This window comes from Odocoileus virginianus, chromosome 5, assembly GCF_023699985.2.
Source record: "Odocoileus virginianus isolate 20LAN1187 ecotype Illinois chromosome 5, Ovbor_1.2, whole genome shotgun sequence".
Lineage (NCBI taxonomy): Eukaryota > Metazoa > Chordata > Mammalia > Artiodactyla > Cervidae > Odocoileus > Odocoileus virginianus.
The window spans coordinates 85,746,493-85,769,797 of record NC_069678.1 but is presented as its reverse complement, the minus strand read 5'-3'; the positions used below and the strand labels follow the sequence as shown (position 1 = coordinate 85,769,797).

The following is a 23,305-nucleotide window of genomic DNA, read 5'->3' as shown; positions in this document are numbered from 1 at the left end:
TAGCCAGCAAATTGTTCTTTTCCATTCCGTTTCTTGTGCCCAAAGCAAACTGTTTGTGAGTTATCTGATGTCTTACAGTCTCTCTTTTCATTTTGTTTATTTGGTTTTGCATGCGTGCTGTGACTAGTTAGGAAGGCTACAAGGTCATTTTAGTATTTTCCCACAGAGGCTCAAAGCACCTAATATAATATTAATAGGTTAATTGTAGGAGGAAATGGCTTCAAAATACTTTGGCCAAAGAGTGCCTTTGGGAGGGGCCGCTGTCGCTGCTGACCTTAGAGTCAGACCTAGGAAAGAGTTCTTCTCTGTAAGGTGTTTACCCTCTGTGGAGCTAGGGGTCAGATTCTTAACCTGTGTAAAGTTGTGGTTAATAGTAATACCTGTCTTACAGAGTACTAATGAAAAATGAATACAGCAGCATATGGTAGGTGCCTGTCACTGAATGGGCCTTAATAAGTGAGAGAACACAGCAACTTCTTTTTGAGAATAGCGTAAAATCTGCCTGACAGCCAATTAGAGCTTCCTTGATGAGGAGGCTTTGTTATGTTATCTGCCCTGTTGTGTACAGTAGGATTTCTACATGGTGGGGGGGGGGGGGGGGCAACCATTCGACATGAAAGAAGTAGTCTGATTTAGTTGTGCTGTTGTGATTTAGGAGCTGATTTCTAGTGGACTGCTGTGAGGTCAGTATTACTTAAGAATGCACAAAGTTGTAGGATCATTTGTTTCAGTGTTAAAGTGAAATCACTCAGTCGTGTCTGACTCTTTGCGACCCTGTGGGCTGTAGCCTACCAGGCTACTCAGTCCACAGGATTCTCCAGGCAAGAGTACTGGAGTGGGATGCCATTTCCTTCTCCAGGGGATCTTCCCCACCCAGGGATCGAACCGAGGTCTCCCGCCTTGCAGGCAGGCACTTTTATCCTCTGAGCCACCAGGGAAGCCTGTTTCAGTGTTTGGTTGTCTCCCAGTCCCCTCTGTTAATCCCCAGGTGCTGAGTGGTCATGGTTCTTATGAGAAGAAAATGTCTTCACATTTGCCAAAGAGTAATGGTTGTTAAAATCAGAACAACCAGCTTTATCATTATGTCCAGAAAGAGACTTGCATTATATTCATTTAAAATTTTTTCTAATTGTAGAAATAGTTGAAGTGGGACTGTCAGCTTGATTTGTAGTCACCTGGATAACATTTTCTTTAAAGTAAGCAGAAAGACAACATTGTAGAATGGTTCAGGAAAAAAAATCTCCCTGCCTGCAGAAATTTTTGCCAGGTTGCAAAATTTGCTGCACCCTTTCCACAGTTCAGTCACTCAGTCGTGTCTGACACTGCGGCCCCATGGACTGCAGCACGCCAGGCTTCCCTGTCCATCACCAACTCCCGGAGCTTGTTCAAACTCATGTCCGTCTAGTCGGTGATGCCATCCAACCATTTTATCCTTCGGCGTCCCCTTCTCCTCCTGCCCCCAATCCCTCCCAGCATCAGGGTCTTTTCCAATGAGTCAACTCTTCGCATGAGTTGGCCAAAGTAGTGGAGTTTCAGCCTCAGGATCAGTCCTTCCAATGAATATTCAGGACTGATCTCCTTCAGAATGGCCTGGTTGGATCTCCTTGTAGTCCAAGGGACTCTGAAGAGTCTTCTCCAACACCACAGTTCAGAAGCATCAATTCTTCGGCGCTCAGCTTTCTTTACTTCTCCATTTACCCTTTCCACACTTATCCGTGTTTTAGCTGTGAGGCACCTGATAGCCGTGAGGCTACCTCTGTGCTCATTTTAGCATGGGAGTTGTATTTTTCCATTTTTCATTTTGGTTTAAGTTCTTACTTGTCTGCAGGTTTCATTTAAATCCATTGTACTTTCTTTTATACAGTAAGTGCTTTCTCATGGATAAACTTAAGGTACAATTTAGAGAGAGGGACTAGTCTAACCTTTGCATTTGAATGTTTCCAGTAGAAAAGGTTTAAATTAAGGTTCAAATCTCCATGTTCAAGGTACATAAGATAGCCTATTTAAATGAACACCCTCCATTTAAAATCGACAGTATATTGTTATAAATCAGATTCAAGAATTATTCTTAAACACATTCATGAATATAAGCTAAAATAGTGATCTTGAGCAATGCTTCAATAAGTGCTTCAGTGACTCACAGGAAATTATACTGGAGTGTAGAGTATTTTCTATCTTATCATTGCCTTACATTTGTTAGAGTTACTGAGGGTTTTCAGAGTCCCTAGTTACTGTTAACCCTGTCCTCGGGAGCTGCAAATTTTCCATTGCTGTGTCTGTATGAAGTGGGATTCTTTGCCCAGTATTAAGAAAACATATCCCGTCACCAGTGGCATGATCTGTCCATTTAAAAGAGAAAAAAGAAAGTACATGCTATCTGCACAGTTGAACATTTTTGTGTTTCTTAAGTCTCTCAAAAATTATTATTGTACCCTGAAGGTAAGTAGCTTAGAATTTGCTCATTATCAAATGACAAAGTTGGGGCCTATTTAAAAGCAAAGCATACTTGGTTGGCAATCATTTGAGAGGCAGAGGATTGCTATTTATGGTGATATTTAGTGTCATTGTCATGAAAAAAGGAAATGCCATAACGTGTGTAAAACTCCCAACCGTTTTGGAAGATGTTCGGAATAGACTTGCCTGTAGTCTTCTTTTCATTCCACTAAAATTTGTAAGTTGGCCTAGAGCAGCATTTCCCAAGCTGTTTCACTGAACATTAGTTCTTACACAATGCTAGTAAGTATCCTCTGGGGGTGAAAAAAAGATCCTTGACAAAATAATGGCCAAAGGCATTTCTTTTCTATATAATTAGTATTGAGAACGTTTGTGCTCATGTACAGCTCTTCAAGAGAAAGAATACAGTATGCAGCGTTTCTCGAACTTATTGGGCCGTGAAACCCTGTTTGTGAGAACACTTGATCAGCATTTCATGTTATGATTGGTGTGGAGTAGAGCCCAGTTGAGCAGTTCTGGTGTAAAGAGTTTATGAATAAAAAATGAATCCTTTGTATAGGTTAGCTGGGCCAGTAGTGGGAAAGGACTTCTCTGGGAACATACATGTTTCCAAACTAACATAGACTCTTAGGGATTATGTGATTTCAAAGATCATCTAGTCCCATTGCCAGTAGCAGTATTAACAGAAGCAGTCTCCATCTTTTGGAGCACTTGCTGTTCATCAGGCACTGTGTTATTCTACATGCATCATTAACCATTGGTCTCTCTAGAATAGTTTACCATCCATTGGTCTTCATTTATGCTTTGGAGAATATAATTTATTTTTAAAACACAAATAATTGAGAATTTATGGTCCACCTGTGGTCTCACCTACGAGGTTTATTTTATTCATTTGTTTGTTGAGCAGCCCTTTACTGAGCACCAGCACCTTATGTTGGTGTTCCTTATGCTAATGTTCCTTATGCTAATGATGTTACCATTGCTCAGAATGTTTCTGGGATTTCTTTGGAGATTATCTTCAGAATATCTGTCAGATTTTTTGAAAAATGTGTTGACATACTGTTTTGTTTTTTTTTTTACTTGAAGGTGATTTTGATTTGGAAAATAGCTTCTAGTTTTTCAGGACCACGTCAGGTGAAAAATAAGGGTCAGAAGTTACAGTCTGACAGCCCTCAATTTTCTTTGATCTGCTTATAATTTTTAAAAAAAAATTAAACTTGAAAATGTGAAGATTTATCATTTAAAACAATCTGGTTTCCTTTTTCTGTTTTTCTAAACCAAACAAAATAATACTACTTAAGAAGCCATTCCAAGGGTCTGGAAGAGATAATGAGGGTAGTGATGCAAGGAATCGACATAATGGATGTTCTCTGTGATGCTAGTTACAATATTTTAAAATTGAAGGTATCCCTGGTGGTCCAGTGGTTAAGAGTAAAATTGAAGACATTGAAATTATTCATTAATATGGGACTCATAAAAATTATATCCATTCAGTGGAATGTCATTCAATTATTAGAAGGGATATAGGTCTTTATTTGATAGGGGAAATTATTCACATTATTTAAATGAAAAGATTACAAAACTTTTGTATGGATTATCTAATTTGGGGGAACTAACTTAACCTCATATCTCATTTACGTAAGAAAAGCTTTTAAAAGTATATAACCCAAAATACTAATGCTGCTTGATTCTGGCTACTTGGATTAAAGGTGTTCTTTGAAAAAAAAAAAAAATTCAGTCCCACGAACCTATAACAGCATCAGTGCAAAGCTGCTATATATATCCATTTCATCAGCTTTGTGTATAATAAGGCACACAACAAATTTAATAGTCAAATGAAAATGGCTTTGTTTGCCCATCACAGCATATGAAAAGTTCATTTTTCTCTAGATGTTCTCATCTCTGATATTTCCTGGGACCCTGGGTTTACTTACTAGTCCAAAGGGGTCAATTAAGGACACCATCAATAAAATGTTCAGGCTGCTGTAGAGCCCAGTTTCTTTGCTGCTATTTTTACTTCTGCTGGAATACCATGTAACCTCCAAGATCAAGTCATCTGGGGGTACTGAGCAAGACCCTGTCCTTAGCAGGAATTGTCATGGTGGTTGAGACCAGCTTCTGCCGTGACTCTGGTTCTTTAGTCATTCTTCAGGATGCTATATCAGGAGTTGTGCTAGCTTCAACTTTGTGTGTGTCCAGGATCTGGCTTTTGCTTCTTTTATTGAATCTGAAGCTGTCACTGCGATGGGCCAGCATTCCCCCATGATCCTCATCAGTTGGAGCTGAGTAGTAGCTGCTCCCCTCCCTCTTTTTTGGCTGTGCTGCATGGCTTGTGGGATCTTAGTTCCCCAACTCTGGATTGAACCCAGGGCCCCCCCACAGCGAAAGTGCCAAGTCCTAACCACTGAACCGTGAGGCACTTCCCCAGGAGCTGCCCGTTTGGATGAGGTGTGCATTCTCCAGTTCCCCTCAATCCCAATTACGCCTTATTATTTCATTGACACTATGGCCAGGTTCAGTTCAGTTCATTCATTCAGTCATCTCTGACTCTTTGTGACCCCATGAACCACAGCACGCCAGGCTTCCCTGTCCATCACCAACTCCCGGAGTCTACCCAAACTCATGTCCATTGAGTGAGTGATGCCATCTAACCATCTCATCCTCAGTCATCCCCTTCTCCTCCTGCCTTCAATCTTTCCCAACATCAGGGTCTTTTCAAATGAGTCAGCTCTTAGCATCAGGTGGCCAAAATATTGCAGTTTCAGCTTCAACATCAGTTTTTCCAGTGAACACCCAGGACTGATTTCCTTTACGATACTGGTTGGATCTCCTTGCAGTCCAAGGGACTCTCAAGAGTTTTCTCCCAACACCACAGTTCAAAAGCATCAATTCTTTGGCGCTCAGCTTTCTTTATAGTCCATCTCTCACAACCACACTTGACTACTGGAAAAAACATAGCCTTGACTAGATGGACCTTTGTGGACAAAGTAATGTCTGCTTTTTAATATGCTGTCTAGGTTGGTCATAGCTTTTCTTCTAAGGAGCAAGTGTCTTTTAATTTCATGGCTGCAGTCACCATCTGCAGTGATTTTGGAGCCCCCCAAAATAAAGTCAGCCACTGTTTCCCTATCTAATTGCCATGAAGTGATGGGACCAGATGCCATGATCTTATTTTCTGAATGTTGAGCTTTAAGCCAACTTTTTCACTCTGCTCTTTCACTTTCAAGAGGCTCTTTAGTTCTTCTTCACTTTCTGCCATAAGGGTGGTGTCATCTGCATATCTGAGGTTATTGATAATTCTCCCAGCAGTCTTGATTACCGCTTGTGCTTCATCCAGCCCAGCGTTTCTCATGATGTACTCTGCATGTAAGTTAAATAAACAGGGTGACAATATACAGCCTTGACGTACTCCTTTTCCTATTTGGAACCAGTCTTAGGCCAGGTTAGGGTTTGATTTATATCTCTGTTCTGAGCACCAAGGATATATATAGATATAAATGAGACACAGTTGCTTCCTTCAAGAAGTCTTTGGTAATAGAGATGTGGTAAAAAGTAATTCAGTATGTGATAGGTTCTGTAGTCAAGTGTATATTTAAATATTAACTGAGCACCTACCACATGCCAGGTATTAATGCTGAGTGCTGTAACTCATCTCATTTAAGCCTCAGCACTTCTGTGAGTTGGTGTTACTTTTTTAATTTCCATTTTACACTTGAGGCAGTGAGCTCAGAGATGGTTAAGTAACTTGGCCAAGGTTATAAAGCTGGTAAGTAGGTAATTGTGATTTAAAATCAGTTTTCTGACTAAGAGCATCAATTTCCACCCTGCCTTCTTTGGAAGCATTAAAGCTTGACCCATGTAACCAGATGCACCGGTTTTTATCTTAGGGTGTTTTTTAGGGCAAGATGATGCTATTGTCTGGTGAGAGGCTCCTGAGATGCAGCACTGGGGAAGAATGTGAGTTAGAATTGCAGAGGCTCTTGGTCCACAGTAATGATAAGCTAGAGAAAGCTATCCTGAGTGAGACTGCCAGATGGAAATTCTAGGGTAATTTGAGTTCTCTTCCCACTTGTTGTTGTTAAGTCATGTCTGGCTCTTTTGAGACCCTATGGACTGTAGCCTGCCAAGCTCCTGTGTCCATGGGATTTCCCAGGCAAGAATACTGGAGTGGGTTGCCATTTCCTTCTCCAGTGGATATTCCCAACCCAGGGATGGAACCCATGTCTCCTGCATTGACAAGTGGATTCTTTACCACTGAGCCACCTGGTAAACCCCCACTGGTGGCTTGAATTCTACTAAGGTGACTGTTGATGCGAAATAGGGATTGAAGTGTTTTTCTTGCAAACTGCCAAGAACTAATAAAAACTATGCTAAAGACCGTCACAAAGTATCAAGGGGCATGTTTGGTTTAATCTGGTGCATCAAAAGCAGAGTCAGAGGGTAGACTTTTGGAACAATAAGCAGACCTCAGCCGGGATTGGTGGTGAAAGGCATGGATTTCCAGCATAAAGCTGGGGAAGATTTTTAGTAGCAGCTGGTAGTCCTCCTACACTGCCCTTTATGGCTCAGGATTTGCTTTCTGCAGGGTTGCAGGGTATGCAGGAGATAAAAAAGACATCCCTTCATAGTAGCTTTGGGGCCTTAAGGAGCTAGGCCTTTCTGAACTTTAACCCCTATATAAAACAAGGAATTTAGATTGGGTGACCTTTAGTATTCCCCCCCCCCCTTTTTTTTAAATGCTTGTTCAGACACAGTACAGTATACCTTACATAGGCTAGCTCATTTAATTCTTAGAGTGATACAGATGGTGATATCCATATGTTACTGATAAGGAAACTGAGGCTCGGAGTTAGTCTAGTGTCATACAGTTATTAAGTAGAGGAATGTGAATTTGAAACTAGCTCTTCCTGATTCCCAGGTGTTTAGTTGTTTTGATGTGAATAAGCATATTCCTCTGCTTCCCACCCCTCAAAGCAGCTTCTTTGCTTCCTTGCAGCTGACCTGACCCCCAGTCTTATGAGGTTAAGCGAGGCTCTAGTGTGAATAAGGCAAACAACAGGCCTATTGGCCTGCCTTCTCTTCCAAAGTTGGTAACTATTCAGGATTTAAACTTTTCAGAAAGGAACTGCAATACCTCTTAACTCTGTGTAGCTTTAGGAATTGTCCCACAGTGCACTCTGTTAGCGTAACTAAGCTCTTATTTAGATGCTGTAGTGAAATTGCCATGCAGTTCTTTAATATTTTAATGTATAATGTTTTTAATGATTTAGTTGTTTCTAGTTCTTATAAATTGTACATGTGGTTTGCTACTAGTTAAATGTTTCTAGTGGTTTAGCAATAAAATTTGTATCAAATTATGGAGTGCTGTTTGTCAGATACTTAACTGGATCTCTAACCAAGAAATGAAATTAAACATCAATCAGATTCCTAATTTTTAAATTAATGAAGTTGGATGTGATGACTAATGCTGTCTATGCATACAGTCAGCCTCTATCTGTGTATACTGAACTCACAAATACAGAGGGTCAACAGTATTGCACCATCTAATATAAAGGGCCCGATCATCCTCAGCTGATATTTAGTAAATGCGGGGGACCCTGGAACCAGTCTCCCGTAGATACCAATGAAAGACTGTAACTGTGACCCCTGGGGATCTCCTTGGACTCGGGCCTGGGGTGGCTTCAAGTCTTGGTAAGCACTGTAGTGCCATGGCAAGGCTACCACCCTGGTTGGGACCCGAATTTAAATCCTGGATGGATGGCTGGGGGCCAGTTGCACCTAACATCTCTGCACCTCACTCTTTCTCTAAGAGAAGTTAGCATGGCAAAGTGATTGGACTGTCCGCCTTGCTTCATCTTCAGGAAACTGCTGGATTTCTGCATATGTCTATAATGACCTCTTATGTAAAACAGAGGAATTTCTAGAAAGGATCTCATCTGTCTGGCAAAACAGTTTTGTTGTTTAGTCCTGAGATATTTTGTTTTTATGAGAGGAAGCAGATCTAAGGAGATCGTTAAAGGACTCAGGTAATAGTGAGATGTTTCTATTTGAATACTTGAAAAAAATGGTAACTGATTTTCACCATATTTGGAGGCTTCTCTTAAAACATAAATAGTTGGGCGCGTAATCCTAAACAAGTCCTTGACCACCACTGGTAAACTTTAGTACCCAGAATGTCTTCAGTAACCACTATACTTAAAATTCATCAGCCCTGCTGCTTATTCTTAAAAATAGAAAAGTTTATCCTCTTGATATCAAAACTCTGTTATATTGAAAGCTTATCAGCAATATTTTGTAACCACCCTAAATAAATTAGTTAACCCATCAAACTATATTGTTTTAAACAGCATATTCACTAATGTTCACTCTTTGCCAGTTTTCTCCCCCTTTGTCATTATATTTTCCTCTTGGGTTCCTGGTGGACTTTCTGAAAATACCATTGTCCCTGTCACTAACTTCACACATTATCACAGAATTTTTCTATTTAGATTCATTTGTATTTCAAAATAAAGAGATTTGTCCTGGTACTAATGTGTGCTTTTGAAATTACCATGGACATAATGACAGATGCCTTTTTGGAAATCTTGCAGACTGTTCTATGACTTGGTATCACTCTTTGTTACTTTAAAGAAGCTGTATTTTCTTTGGAGCCATTGGATTTAGCCCACCCAGTTTTCTTTTTCTTCTTCTGTTAATGCTCAACAGAGAGCTGAAGATAGTTAAGCCACAACTTTCCAACCTTGTGCACATTGCTTTTCTGGTTTACTGCCATAGGATCCTGTAGCAGTATCTTACAGACATCTTTGATAGCCAATCAGAAGCAGCTAAATTACCTTACATTTTTTTTTAAATGGAACTCTGACAGCCAATAAGAAATCCTTTGGGTGGGAACTGTAACAACCCTTTCGGGTGATTTTAAGAACACTTCTAAAATTTCAGAATCTTCTGTTTTGGAAGCACATGTGGCCCTAGTGCATCTGCTGTGTGCATTTGCCAGGCATTTTGAAGCCTTAAGTTCCTTGTAGTTTAAAGTCTGGATCTGACCCCTGTTCTGCTTCTCAAGGTAACTTTAAAACAGGAAGTGTGCAAAGGAGGTAACTGATGACGTGAGCAGCCAATCATGGCTTTGTGTTCTTAGCTGATAAAGCAGCTCAACCAATGGGATCACTCTGGAGGCAAGGTTTGGTGTCAAATAGCATGCTAGATTGAATGCCTTTGACTGTTAAAGTGGAAGGAGGCTGCAAGGCTTCATTGGAGCCTCGGAGTTTTTCACTGAGGCAGGGGTCAGCTGAAAGACAAAGAAAAATGGCGAATAGTTTGCTGGGGGGGGTGGGGGGACAGCTGTTCGGGCTTTCACTGGAGTGGACATTCCAGACTCAGGTTTCTGCATCTCCTGCTGCCTTTTGTTTCCTCCGTCCTTTTGGGGGGGGAGGGATAGGAGTGACTTAAATTCTCCCTGTCCGAGGAGATATAAATAACTACATGTAAAATTAATGCAGTTCCCGGTAAGTTTAATTCTTTGTTTTGTGTTGAAATGGTAGAAACTGTTTCGCTTCGGAGAGAGTGGACAAGTTGCACTGTCTCAGAAAATGGCCACTTTACATTCCTTGCATGCCTTTTGGCGCACCTAGAATGCCTTGCCCTGTTTAGATTTTGCATGCCCCTCGACTCGGGTTTCTCTTCCTAGCTGAGGACTGACCGGAGCAGGTACATGGAGGAAGGCTTCATTTTTCAGGGCTGCACAGAAGCAAAGCACTTTCTCTTTGCTTTCGGTAAACTTAACTGTTTTCCAAATAATTTTCCTTTGTTCAAGTGCACTGAACCTTTCCTATAGAATAAGCTGAGTTGTTGTGAGACTTTTTCTGTTTCCTTGCACTTTGTTGACATTTGTGTTTTCAGAGGTGGAAGTAGCACCATTGCTGTTCTAAATTTGTGTGAAAATATGATTTGCACTGGGATGTAGGTTCTCATGGTAAAGGCCCACATGCCAATGTGAAATTCTCCCATAACTTTCTTGATTTACCTGTCTGCTTCTGCGTTCTAATAAGTACCAGTTAATGAACAGCCTTTGTTTTAACATGCACATTTTAGCTTAGAATGCCGGTTAGAAACAACTCCACTATGTTGGCAGTGACAAGAACAAATCTTTTTCCACCAGTTTCACACATTTTGTTAGGTGTTGATTTGGTTCCTTAAAATGATGTGAGCAGAATGCTTTTCATTTTCTATATGAAATCTTTAAAATACTAATTTTACCTACAGTTTGTGAATAGGAAAGTTAAGGGTATAGTCACCCTGTCTTTTGCCCTTGGTTCCCGCCCCCCCCCCCCCCCACCCCTTTCAGGGATATGAAACTAATGTAGGTTGCTGGCTAATCGGTAACCAGCCTGTTCTTGTGACTAGTGAAATCTTCCATCTCATGTACTAAGATCTGTAAGACACTTGATTCCAAAAAGCAATTCTTTGTTTTCTTTATTTGCAAATATGGAATGAAGGTCATTGGAACATTTCTGCAGCAGACTTAGTATGGAGCAGTGAACCGGCAGCACTTAGCCTCTGAGTAGGGAAGAGGAGCAGACCCTATTAGAGAAGTTTGGAGGCTGCTAGTTTGCCTTCCCCTTGAGTAAAGGATTTACCTGAGAATTGATGGGGGTTTAGGTTTTGGGCTCTTGGAATTGGAGTGGTATAGCAGTCAAAGTTGCTAGATACAGGCCTCTGTCGTTGCTCGGAAAAGTGACCTTGAAAAACTGCCGAGGAGTTGAAAGATTGAAGGACAAAGTTTGTTTATGCAGATTTTGTACCGAAAAGCTTCTATTTAAGATGAAAAGAAGCTGTATTTCTGATGTTCAAGTCCAGTGGTTAGTAGGGTTATGTTATAGATTCTGATTAGGAGTTTTCAAGCAATACAGCAGTGAGGCTGTGTTCATTTTTCTCTCGCACTCTTCTTCGTTCCCTCCCCCCAGCAAAAAAATTTTAAATCCTTCTGGTATGATGGTTGAGTGGACTGCCTAACATTCAGAATTCCTTGCATGCTACCTTGTCTTCTATGTAATCTAGAGGATTCTTAGTGAAGAATGGTATTTCAGGAGTTCAAAGTAGTTATGTTTGTGAAACTTCTTTTGGGAAATTGGAATTCTTATGGTAAGAAAACAGTCCTTCTTTACGGGAAAAAAAAAGGCAAACGGTCATTCTGAGAAGTTAAGTCCTAAGAGAAAGGAGTACGTGTTAAAAATTATGTTTTAACAGATTGTTATTTTAGTTTAAATTTGTTTTTTTTACAAGTCATTGATTTATATGTTACCAGTTACTCCAGTTTATAATATGGGATTTAAAAAACAGTTGTAGATACTCAATGACCCTACTGGTCCTGGGAGAAGGCCTGGAGCTGGGGAGGCAGAAGGTAAGTGACTCACAGTGTGAGGCCTAGGTAAAACCCTTTTTTAACTTAAGAACTTTGTGGATTTAGCTTCTTGGAAAGATACTACCTCTAGCCTGGGTCCTTAACCTTTTTAGGGTCATGGCCCCTGAGAATCTGACCTGCTGCCTGAGAAAGTGCACATAGACATGCCCATGCAGAGCCCCTGGTGACTAAGATATTTTCTAGTATATGTTGAATGGTGTTAATATGATCTCATTTAATACTTTAGCCAGATAAATGTTTCCCAGAGAAATGAAGAAAACTCTACTTCCATAAGGCACAGAGACCTAGAGCTAACTGTAACTTAGGTTGAGAGGTGGGTGCATGTGTAGAGGAGAGGCTTAAATGGGGTCTGAGGTTTGGATATTTATTAACTCTGATCACAGTATTTGAGGCAGCATGGTGCAGTAGCACTAGCAGGAGGTGGTGTGTCCTGCTGCCACCAGCTTTGTGAGCTTGGGCAAGTCAGCCATTTAGTGTCGGCTTCCTCACATGTAAAAATGGGACCTAAAAATAGCGCCTTCCTAGTTAGTGGTGAGTCTCAAATAAGATCATGTATGTCAGAGTGCTTTGTAAACTGTGAAGTGCTGCATAAACATTAGTTGTTACTAATCCAAACTATGGGTTAAATGCTTATGGAGATAGATGTGGCATCAAAGAAAATGCTATTATTTTAATATGTTTACAAAACAGTTTGTTTAAACCTGACACATCTCTTTGTAAACTGGCTTCACATGCCTTCATCTGCATATTCCTGTTTATGCTTATAGGACCCCATGTAATACAGACATTGAGACCATCAAACATTCCTTTACCAAGATTCCTGTGGAAGAATTTTTAACTCTTTTGTCAAAAATCAAGGATCTCTTAGAGCACGATGAAATGAGAATGCTGATTTTTTAAAACCCTTGTTAGATTTAGGGATCTCTCAGAATAAACACTGGGAACCTGTTCTGATTGTATACTAAGATTTGGAGTATAATGCAGGTAAGTTGTAATAGTTGCAGATGTTTAACAGGAAGGGGTTACACTTTTAGTTTGTGCACCAAATATTTATAAAGTAAACGAGAGCCACTTTTCATTTGCTTAGTGGTCATATGATCTCTTTTATGTCAGTTTTCAAACTTGTAAGCTAGTGAATGTTCGGATGAAGACTTAAAAAAATATACTTGGTCTCATCAAAATATAAATGTGGGCATAAATTTCTCACAGTTAATACCTATTGTAAGATACATTTCCAAGGTAAATGGTGGGAACTCATGGGGTTTTCTTTCTTACCCATTTTACATGCCTGGTGTCATCTATTTTTAGGCCCCCTGCCCCCGGTGGGGTGGTGGTGGTGGTGGATGGTTTATAATCTATTTGATTTCCGGTCGGGTTAAGTCACTTCCTCTCAGGCATGGTCAGTCAGCATTGATGTCTGCCTCCTTTCTGTGCACCGAAAGAGTCATTTTTATGAAATAAGGTTTGGCAAAATTGGTATTGACCCTACAAATAAAATTCTAGTTTCAGGGATGTGTATGTTTGAAGATAGCAGTCATGCTCACTGGGAACTTTTTGTTTGTAAAAGAAGACCGGGATCTCCTTTTAAAGAAACAGTGTACTTTCATGGAGGCTTCAGTAACCCAAAAGGCACTTTTAGAGCTAATCACTTATACATGGTCTTCTTCATGAAAGATGTTATTTTTGCCTGTCCCTATTCCCAATGAAATATGCATACAGAGTGTGTATACTCTTAAGTTAGCCCAGTGAAAATTATTTAGGGATCTAGCCTGATTCCCTTCTTGTGGGAAAGTTGAGGCCCAGGGAGGTTAGTTGTCTCAGTCTTTCAGCTTTTTAGTAAGTGGTCAGAGATTGAACTCCAGCTCAGTTCATTCAATGTTTCTTTTATTCCTCTAGGTTGTTTTTACTTACTATGTTTCATATTTGTCTTCCTTTTGGGAACATCTGTACAGGGTTGCTGTTTGAATACAGAAGGAACAGAGAGAAAATGGACCATGGAAGACGTTCAGAAGTCTTCATGTGGAGTCTGTCGGTTAAGAAAGTCTGCTCTGGCAGCAGACTTACTGTCGTTTTTGGGATCTGAAGATCTCTGGCCTCAGTCAGTTGCTTATTCAGAAAGCTGAGAGTCAGCTGGGAAGCTAATGGTACCCACCTGGTTGAACTGTCCCAGAGAGCAGGGTCTCTTCTATGCATTCCTTTCATTGCAAGGAAGTAAAGGTACACAAATACAATGCCTGCATGCCAGTTAGTTTTGTTGTTATTGTTAACACACCTCAAGAACATGCTAATTCCCAAACAAGTTTGGGCCTGGTTCTTCAAGTGGTTCCTTAAAGCCAGCCAGTATGTAATAAACAAAGATCCTAGGATCTTTTTAAGCATTTGCCAAGACTGAATAGGAATCATTGTGTATATACTTCCAAAGGAACATTTTAACAATGCCAACTTTAATCATTACAAAATTACAGCAGAATTAGTATGGTATACCTGCATATGTGTGTTTGGGTAGTTGTAGGTTTGATTTTTGTTTTTATTTTATATATTCTCCGGTAGACCATAATGTACTTGAAAATTTTTAATTTTTCCCTTTTGTGGCTGGATTTCTTTTAACTACCTTCATATATTTGAACAAAAGATATAGTTTGTTGGAAGAACAAGAGCTTGAATAATGTAACTCATGTTATATTTAAGTCTTGAAGTATACTGTGACTAAAAATTATAGTAGACACAGCTGGATGATATCTACTTCATGTCTGCTTAGTTTTCTTTTTAATCGGTTCTCTCTGCTACCTCTGTTGGGCTTGGCTCTTTAGAACTTAGATTCCATTTGCATTATCACCCGTATCATCCTGTCTCTCCCCTTGGCATCTAACAGCCAGACTCCACTGTTCGGTAGCTGACCGGAGTTTTCCTGTAAGAGTATGTACTGTGAACCAAGTCACAGCTCTGTGCTCTGCAGTGGAGAAGCGCAATGGAAGGAGAAGAAATGAAGATAAATTCTAGTGTAAAGGCAGAACAAAGGAAAAAACAATCTTGTAAATGTTCAACTTTAAAGTGGCATGACATAGCTTGTGACCTTGTGTTCCTTAGTTCAGAGGAAGAAAGGATATATAAAAATAACCACAGCAAACAGCAGTGCTGATTCACTTGGTTATCCTTTTTTCTGGGAAGTTCTATCATTTTGGTCTGTCTCCGTAGTTTCAGTTATACAGAAAACTAAAGAGAAAACCTGCTTAACTGGAAATATCCAGACACAAAGAGTTTTTCCTTTATCTACCTATGCTATATAGTTCTTGTGTGTATTTGTGTTAGTAGTTCAGTCATGTCCGGCTCTTTGTGACCCTGTAGCCCGCCAGGCCCCTCTGTCCAGGGAATTCGTCAGGCAAGAATACTGATGTGGGTTGCCATTCCCTTCCCCAGGGGATCTTCCCAACCCAGGGATCAAATCTGCATCTCCTGTGTCTCCCACATTGCAGGTGGATTCTTTACCACTTGAGCCATCGGGAAAGCCCCTGTGAGAAAATACTAAAGTTGAATGCTTTATACTTCTTTCACTAATTCACCTGCATGCATGTCTCTCATTTATGTGGAGATTTCAAAAAATATATACAGATAAAATTGGTGTATACTGTAATTTTTGTAACACTACAGGATCTAACAGTCAGGTAGGGGAGACAGATGATGTATATATATCAAGTGTATGAAACTGATATGGAAAGTACAAGCAAAAGGCACAGAATTCAGAGGAGGGGAGACCCTCTGGCTTAGGAATGAGGGAAGGCATTTTAACTGGGTGTTGGATTGGAGGTATGGGCATGAGCACATGAGGATGAGTTAGGGATAGGTCCGTCGGTCCCAAGTTGCTTCAGTCGTGTCCGACTCTTTTGCGACCCTATGGACTGTAGCCTGCCAAGCTCCTGGAGTGGGTTGCCGTGCCCTACTCCAGGGGATCTTCCCGACCCAGGGATTAAACTCATGTCTCTTATGCCTCCTGCATTGGCAGGCATATTCTTTACCACTCACGCCACCTGGGAAGCCCCGAGGGAGTAGCAACAGAAAGAAGTCTCAGAAGTGAGTTGGGGTCAGATATTGGAGGGCCTTGACTGCGAAGCTAAGAAATTTGAACTGTCTCTGCTTAATAATAGTAAACCATTGGAAATGTTGGGTGATAGGTTGATGTAACATTGTCAGAGCTATGCTTTTATAATATTCATTAAATATAATTGTCGAAATGACCAGAGGATCCTAGAAATAGTAAACATTATGCAGTGAGTTCACATACTAGGTTCACAACCTATAGGATTATTGTGAGGGTAAAAGAACAGTGTAAAAGGCTTAGAACCATACTTGGCACACAGTCCTAAATGAGTGGCGTTAGCTGTCATCCATCATTTTTATTATTACATGGAAGAGATGAGAACCTGAGTACAGATAGTGGCGATATGAAGAAAGGTCAGGAGATGGACACTGTTATTACAGAGTTTACCAGTTGATTAGAATTGAACAGAATCTAGGATGACTCAGATTTCAAGCCTGGGAGACTGGAGGATGGAAATAGAAAAGTTAGAAGGAGCAGGTTTGGGGAAAGAAGAAGATAGATGTAACTTTAGACAAAAGGAGTTAGAGTTCTGGGTGGCTTTCCAGTTGGAGATGTTCAGCAAGCAGGACTGGAGCTTTGGAGATATACCAGAATTGGTAAAATAGGTTTGGAATTTAAGCTCATCAAGATCATAACTGAACCTGGGGAATGGATAGGAAATCAAGGGAGAGGATGGACAGAGGACCAGAAGAATAAAGCTTCGTGTCCATGATGGAAACACAGGAAAGGTTGGACCCTGAGGTTGAGACATCTAGAAATGAGCATGGTGGAGTGCCATGCATGATACACAATCTTGTCACAGGTTCAAGTGAGCAAGGGCATCAGTATTAGCCCATAGGTTAAATATTCAGAAAGGTAATACTAACATTTTCAGTGTGTGCCTTGATATGAAGAAGATTAGAAATGCTGCCTTATGATCTGGCCTTCACTTTTTCTGAAAAAGTACAAGTATTTCCTTGAAAAGTTATGCAGTAGCTTTTTGAGATTAGTTGTATATATGTTTATGTATATGTGTGTGGATGCATAACCTCAGACTTCTTGGTTAACTTCTTAAGTATACACACACATCTCCATCCAGTGCAAAGACTTTTTCCCCTAAGTTGCATCCACCTAATCTTATCACTGTTAGCTTTGTAAAGCCTCCAATGGCAGCGTTCTACATGAAGCCAACCATAAATACACAGTAGGAATTTGGCAACGTTTACTTAGCAAGTAATTTATATCCACATGGTCATGATAACACTGAAGAGCAGCACACACAGTAAATAACCAGGAATAGGATGGCCTCATCTGTAGGATTTAGCAGATTTCTAGGCTAGGTATGTTGTAACTATCCTGAGTCTAACATAGGCAATAAGAACCTTTTCATTAGAGGAATTGTGGTAAGTTTCCAGCCACCTTACTCTGTTGTTTATATCCTGAACGCCATGATTATTTCTCTTCTGGTAATTAACAGGCCAGATGCTCATAACGCTACCCTTGAAGGTAGTTAAGTAATGTAATATGTTTGTGTGAAACATAGTCCTTTACAGTTCATGGAGTGATTTTCAAAGTTTTTGTCAAACAAGATAGGTGAACACAACTCTTTCTTTTCATAATGAAACATAGTACAAATAGATAGCATACTAGTATGAATACTACCATTATGTTGGGGAATTATCTAAATTTACTAAGATCAGAGAAATAGGTGAAGGATTTCCAAATAGATACAAGGTTAGAATTGTGTTAGTTCTCTGGTGTTCCTTAGATGCGCAAATGTACATTTGTGGTATGTATTGGGTACCTCTTATATTTGAGTTCTTACCTTGAACCACAAAGATTAGTGTTTTTAGATGAGTCATTGTGTTCTTAAATAATTAGCTGCTTGTATTTCCTAGCTGTGATTTATAATCTTCATTTTATCCCTGTTAGGTAGTCAGAACAGGGATTTTTGATTCTAAGAGGAATGGCCACATAATTAAAATAACATTGCCACTATGTTCCCCGTGTAGCTATGGCAGGTGATTCCTCCTAAAAGTGTGCAGCAGTGGAAGCAGCTCCAATAAGTGAGGGCTAGAAGGCAATGGCACCCCACTCCAGTACCCTTGCCTGGAAAGTCCCATGGATGGAGGAGCCTGGTAGGCTGCAGTTCATGGGGTCACTAAGAGTCGGACACGACTGAGCAACCTCACTTTCACTTTTCACTTTCATGCATTGGAGAAGGAAATGGCAACCCACTCCAGTGTTCTTGCCTGGAGAATCCCAGGGACGGGGGAGCCTGGTGGGCTGCCGTCTGTGAGGTCGCACAGAGTCGGATACGACTGAAGCGACTTAGCAGCAGCAGCAGCAGGCTAAGGCTATTCCTCTCAGCTATAGTGAAAAGATAGTGACTTCTCATCATCAGTCCCCCAGAGACTGAACTTGATCTACTGGACCTTTTTATGACTACTCTTGGTTGGTGACCAGATATTCCGAAGCAACTGCAGCTTTGACAAGCTTGAAAACCTTAAACTTTCTACTCTGAAATTATAAGAATCTGACATCTTGGCTTTTTAGGGTATATTCTCCAGGAGGATGATCAGGAAAACTAAAAGATAAAAGGCTTGATGGGTTTATGTTCCAGGCTGAGAGGATCCATAGGTTCTCAAGTGTTTGGTCCTTTGCTGAGTTACCAGTTCTAGAGAGGTAGGAGAGCATGCTGTGAAAGAGCACAGAACTGAGAATAAGGGCATATGGGTCGTGGTTCTGGCTCTGGCATATGCTTGCCCTGTAACCTAAGACATGTCCCTCAGTCTTCTGGATTCTTTATCTGTCAGATGGGAATATTAGTATTTGTGTTTGTAGTGAAGAATAAATTAGATAATGCAAAGGAGGAAAGCTACTTTACAAAGTGTAAAGCATGTACAAGTGCAAAGGATTAGCATAACCATCTCCATTGCTTTGCATTCTTTGAAGTGGTCTTTACGTTCTCTGTTCCTGACAGCTGTATACACAGAGGTGGGAGATTCAGTGTTTGGTTGACCTGGAGGGTTTGTTTATTCTCATGCTCTTTCTTGCTTGCTTGCTTTTAACTTTCAAATCAGTGCTAAAGACAGTAAGCAGAGGGCAGAATTTAGTGTCTGTGAATCAGCAGAATCATGCAGCTAAATCAATAAAGCCAAGCTCTTATTGACACTCTTTTAATGCCCTCCAAGTTTTTAATCGAGAATTCTCCAGTTTTTAGATGGATTAATTCACCAGCACAATCTTCTGTTTTTCACTGGAGTCTGTGATTAGATAATTATGAACATTTGTGTTAACATTTTCTAAAGTAGAACAGGTTTCTTCCCATCCCCACTTTTTTTTTTTTTACTTTTCCATTGTATTACTACACAACAGTTATTACACAGCGGACCTTAGGTACTTGAGAAGGGATTTCCCCATATGCACATTTCAAAGAAAAGAACCCAGAGTGAAGTCAAAGGTACCTGGCATCTTAAAATAGTTCTTGAGGAGCTTGTGTTTGTTCATTAGTAGATGTGTGTGGAGTCCCCACTATGTGCAAGCCATGTTTTCCTTGAGGATGTGCCAGAAACAAAGATAATTACATAAGAACTGGGGAGAAAATAGGAGCATGAAAATTTTAGGCTTAAAAAATAATGTGCCTAATAATAATGTGTCTGAAGAAAGTGAATACACTGATGATAGAAATAGATTTTATTGGGTGCCAGGAATGATTTCTCGGGGAGAAAAAAATTTAGTGATCACTGATCAGTGACTGTGTATGTTTAATTTCTTACAGTTGTACATAGTGTGAAAGCAAGCTCCTTAGCAGTGCTAGTCCCCAAAAAAACTTTAAAAAGTTGGTTTCAATCCATTAGATAGTTTCAAAAATTAGTACTTTCACAACATGTTCCCTTTACTCCAAGATCTTAGATGGAGGTAGAAGCAGCCAGGGCTCTTTTCAGAGCTTAAAACATAATCTTTCTCTTGGTTGGTGGGGCCAGATGGGATGGGAAGCTGCCTAGATTCCAGGTCTCCTCCACCTTCTAACATAAAAAACAAGATTCCTTCTACAGGACAGAACAGCCACATACTCCCTGCTTACAGAAGTCTGAGGTGTCCAAGGAGACATATTCTAAGAATTTTAGTTTTTTTGGATTTGTCTATAGAGAGAGAGCCTGCATAGCTACTGATCATTGACATTCCCAAGGATTTAAGTTAAGAGCGTACCTAATCATATCTATCTTGATTTCTTTATTTGGAACTAGGATATATTCATTCTGAATTTAAAACTTTAAAGGACTTTAAGTTATTTTATGTTTATAAAAGAAGTGGAAGATTTCTCAGTGCATTTGTTTCTGTGCATCTGACTTTGCACTCCAGAAACTCTTAAGTAGTCTAAATTAGAGAAAGAAGCAAATTGGGTTACTTGTTACTGTATGTAAGGGAGATTGGTCTTTTGGTGTGGTACTGTGTTTGAGACTGGTCAGACCAGGACAGATGACTTGTCTAGCTCTGAGCAGTGATTTTGATATGCCATATGACATTTATATGATGCTTGGTATTTTTCAAGGCCTTTTTACATGTGTTTCCCATTTGTGTACTGCAGCTGCCCTGTGAGGTGACCAGAGGCCTCAAGAAGTTAAGTGACAAGTTAGTAGCCAGAGAACAAGAACCTCCAGGTCCAATATTTTCTTTATGTACTTACCCTGTACTTTACTGCCCCCCACTGTTTGCAGCTGAGTATTCATAGGTGCTACTGACTGTCCTAGAGACAAGCAAGAGGGAATGATAAAATAGAAAAGAGAGTGAGGGAGCAAGGAAGGAGACACAGAGAATTAAGGATGTTTGTATGATAGGAGATAGCAGTGCCATGAGCATCTTCTCTTCCATGTTTGCCACAGAGATTTTGGGAGCAAGTGGATTAAAATGATCTTTTGGGTTAAGGATTTGAGTCAGTGATCACAGCTGAGATTGCTCATATCTCTGAATAGTTTGCATATACACGCACCTTAAAGCAACATGAAGTGAGAGTGAACATACTGTACCAAATCAAGAACAGAGTTTTAGAGCTTTTGTATTTCCAGCTTCTTCATTTACTGCATGTGACCTTGAGCACAAAGATACCCAACCCTTGGCTTTCTTATCTGTAAAATTGAAATAATACTGATATCTTTGTCACTGAGCTGAGTGAAGATCAACTGAGGATAATGTATGAAACAAGTATTATGTAAAACTCTAAAGCTCTTAAGTTGGTATCTTTGAAACATTCTTCAGAATCACACTTTTCACTTCTGGGCATATGTCAGTTCAGGATCCTGCTAGAGACTGGGTGAAAGGTTGTTCTTAGAGTTTCTGAGTCTCAGAAGGGATCCAGGAAGCAGAATGACTCTTTGTTTTAGAATATGATTTAGCTTAGACAACAGGCACTGTGGACTTCCCTGGTGGCTCAGAAGGTAAAGAGCCCACCTGCAATGCTGGAGACCTGGGTTTCATCCATTGGTTGGGAAGATCCCCTGGGGGAGGACATGGCAACCCACTCCAGTATTGTTGCCTGGAGTATCCTCACGGAAGAGGAGCCTGGCAGCCTACAGTCCATGGGGTCGCAAAGAGTTGGACATGACTGAGCACACATAGCACTGTTCTTTCTCCAACTTGTGTTAGAATTCTCTTTGAGGCTCAGAGTCTGAAAAAAAAACAGTTACTTGTCGTTCTTCCTTCAGAAATTTATTTACTTTGATTAGGTTGGAGTGTCAAGAGAGATTAATAGGTGGTATTGTGGCACGGAGTGGGCTGGAGATTGAATGGGTGAGGAAGCCATGTAATGGTTGTGTAATCTACTGCAAGCTTTCCAGTCTCTGGCACTCAGTTTCCCCATTGTTATGTTAACAAATCCCCTTTTTTGGTAAAGGGCTAGATAATATTTTTAGCTTGTTGGTCACTTTATTTTGTAACACTTGAAGTCTACTGTTACCGTGTGAAAACAACCAAAGACAACGTAAATGAATGGGGCTGCAGTCTTCCAGTAAAAGTGAATTTATAGAAACAGGCTGCAGGCCAGATTTGGCTTGGGGGCTGTAGTTTGTGGGTCCTTGCCTTTAGAATACTTCACTAAAATACCTGTTGGTCTTTTTTCTCCATAATACAAAATACTGATAGTGTTTTGTTGCTGTCTTATAGGCCTGTGTATATAACATATATCATGTAAGTTGGACATCAGTGAAGGAATGAGGAAACAAGTGTGTGAAGTAATATGTTTACATACATTTCTATTCCACAGAAATAGGTTTTTTTTTTTTTTTTTAATGTTCTGGTCATTCCTTCCTGTTAAGTTTCATACCATAAGTTGCTCTATCTTCCTTTTTTTCCAGACACACTGTATTATGATCTAGCCCTTGTTTGAAAGGTTATGTTGCAGTAGACAGCAAACAGAAACATGTTTTTGTTTCTGAAGGAAGTGTCTCTGCTGCCAGTTTGAAAATGTGTCTTTGTGAACAGATCTTCAGGAAGAGTAGTGTGCAGCCAGTTCCAACCTATAGTCTTTTGGAAAGCACAGTTTCTTCTGTAGGCAGTTAGAAAAGGGGCTTCAGACTTACTTAGCCATTTGGAGTTCAAGACAGACACACCTTCAAACACTGAACTTGGCGTTGTTCAGGATTAGGGAAAGGGGTCTCCAGTAAGACTACATTATTCATTATTATAGTAGTGGGGTACTGTATAGTAACCTGTCAGTAAGTATGACCATCTGGTATCCAGTTATGTGTAGAACTTAAGTAGTAAAGTTTCTGGCACTAGGTTTAGTGCTTTCTTGCTTCGGTAGAAACCTTAGATGAGCTTAAATAAAGACATTTGAACCCTCTTTTCTCTCTAGTCATCCTGCCTTGTATTCATTCACTTATTTCATCTTCAGGCAGTGAAGTGTAGGCCTTCCATACCAGACCACCTCTTTGCCCTTTGGTGTATGTGTTCAGTATACACTGCATTTGCAGTGGCTTAGTACAGTGACTGGCCCAAGGACACTAGCTAGTCGGCAGCAGGCCAGTTCACAAACAAAGGTCTTTTTATTTCCAGAACAGTGTTATTTTTCTTTTGAAGTTGTCAGTTTAAGATTGGTTTTATTGTGGAAAGCATATGCCTCCTTAACGCTTGAAATCCTTTTTAGCCATTGTGATTGATAATGGTTTTAGGCCCATCTATGTAAACATGAGAACCAACTTGATGTTTGTGGAATTGTTTTGTTGCAGAAATTTCAGTTCTCAAATTTAGTTTTCACTTTTCTTTGTAGTTTGGGAGAATATCTAAAATAGCAAGCACAAGTTAGCTTTCCTCTTCATTCATTCATATTAATATTCTTTCTTTATCTCTCATTGTCT

The 23,305-nt window shown here is 40.1% G+C and overlaps 1 protein-coding gene across 7 annotated transcripts in view; it reads left to right on the top strand.

Annotated features, from left to right (window-relative positions):
- NFYC (nuclear transcription factor Y subunit gamma) overlaps positions 1 to 23,305 on the top strand; it is a 62,177-nt gene that overhangs the window by 5,196 nt on the left and 33,676 nt on the right. The window contains exon 1 of one of the 7 annotated variants that reach the window (XM_020886073.2): positions 9,857 to 9,959. The exons of 2 other annotated variants lie outside the window; for them this stretch is intronic. Coding sequence is in view for 3 of the 5 variants with exons in the window: in XM_020886068.2 (XP_020741727.1) it covers positions 14,017 to 14,092 (76 nt within the window). In the remaining 2 variants the exon portion in view is untranslated. Of the gene's footprint in view, positions 1 to 9,856; positions 9,960 to 10,136; positions 10,227 to 11,793; positions 11,855 to 13,877; positions 14,093 to 23,305 lie in introns of those variants that run through there. 4 more of the 7 variants (XM_020886071.2, XM_020886072.2, XM_020886068.2 and 1 more) reach the window with 4 other exon arrangements.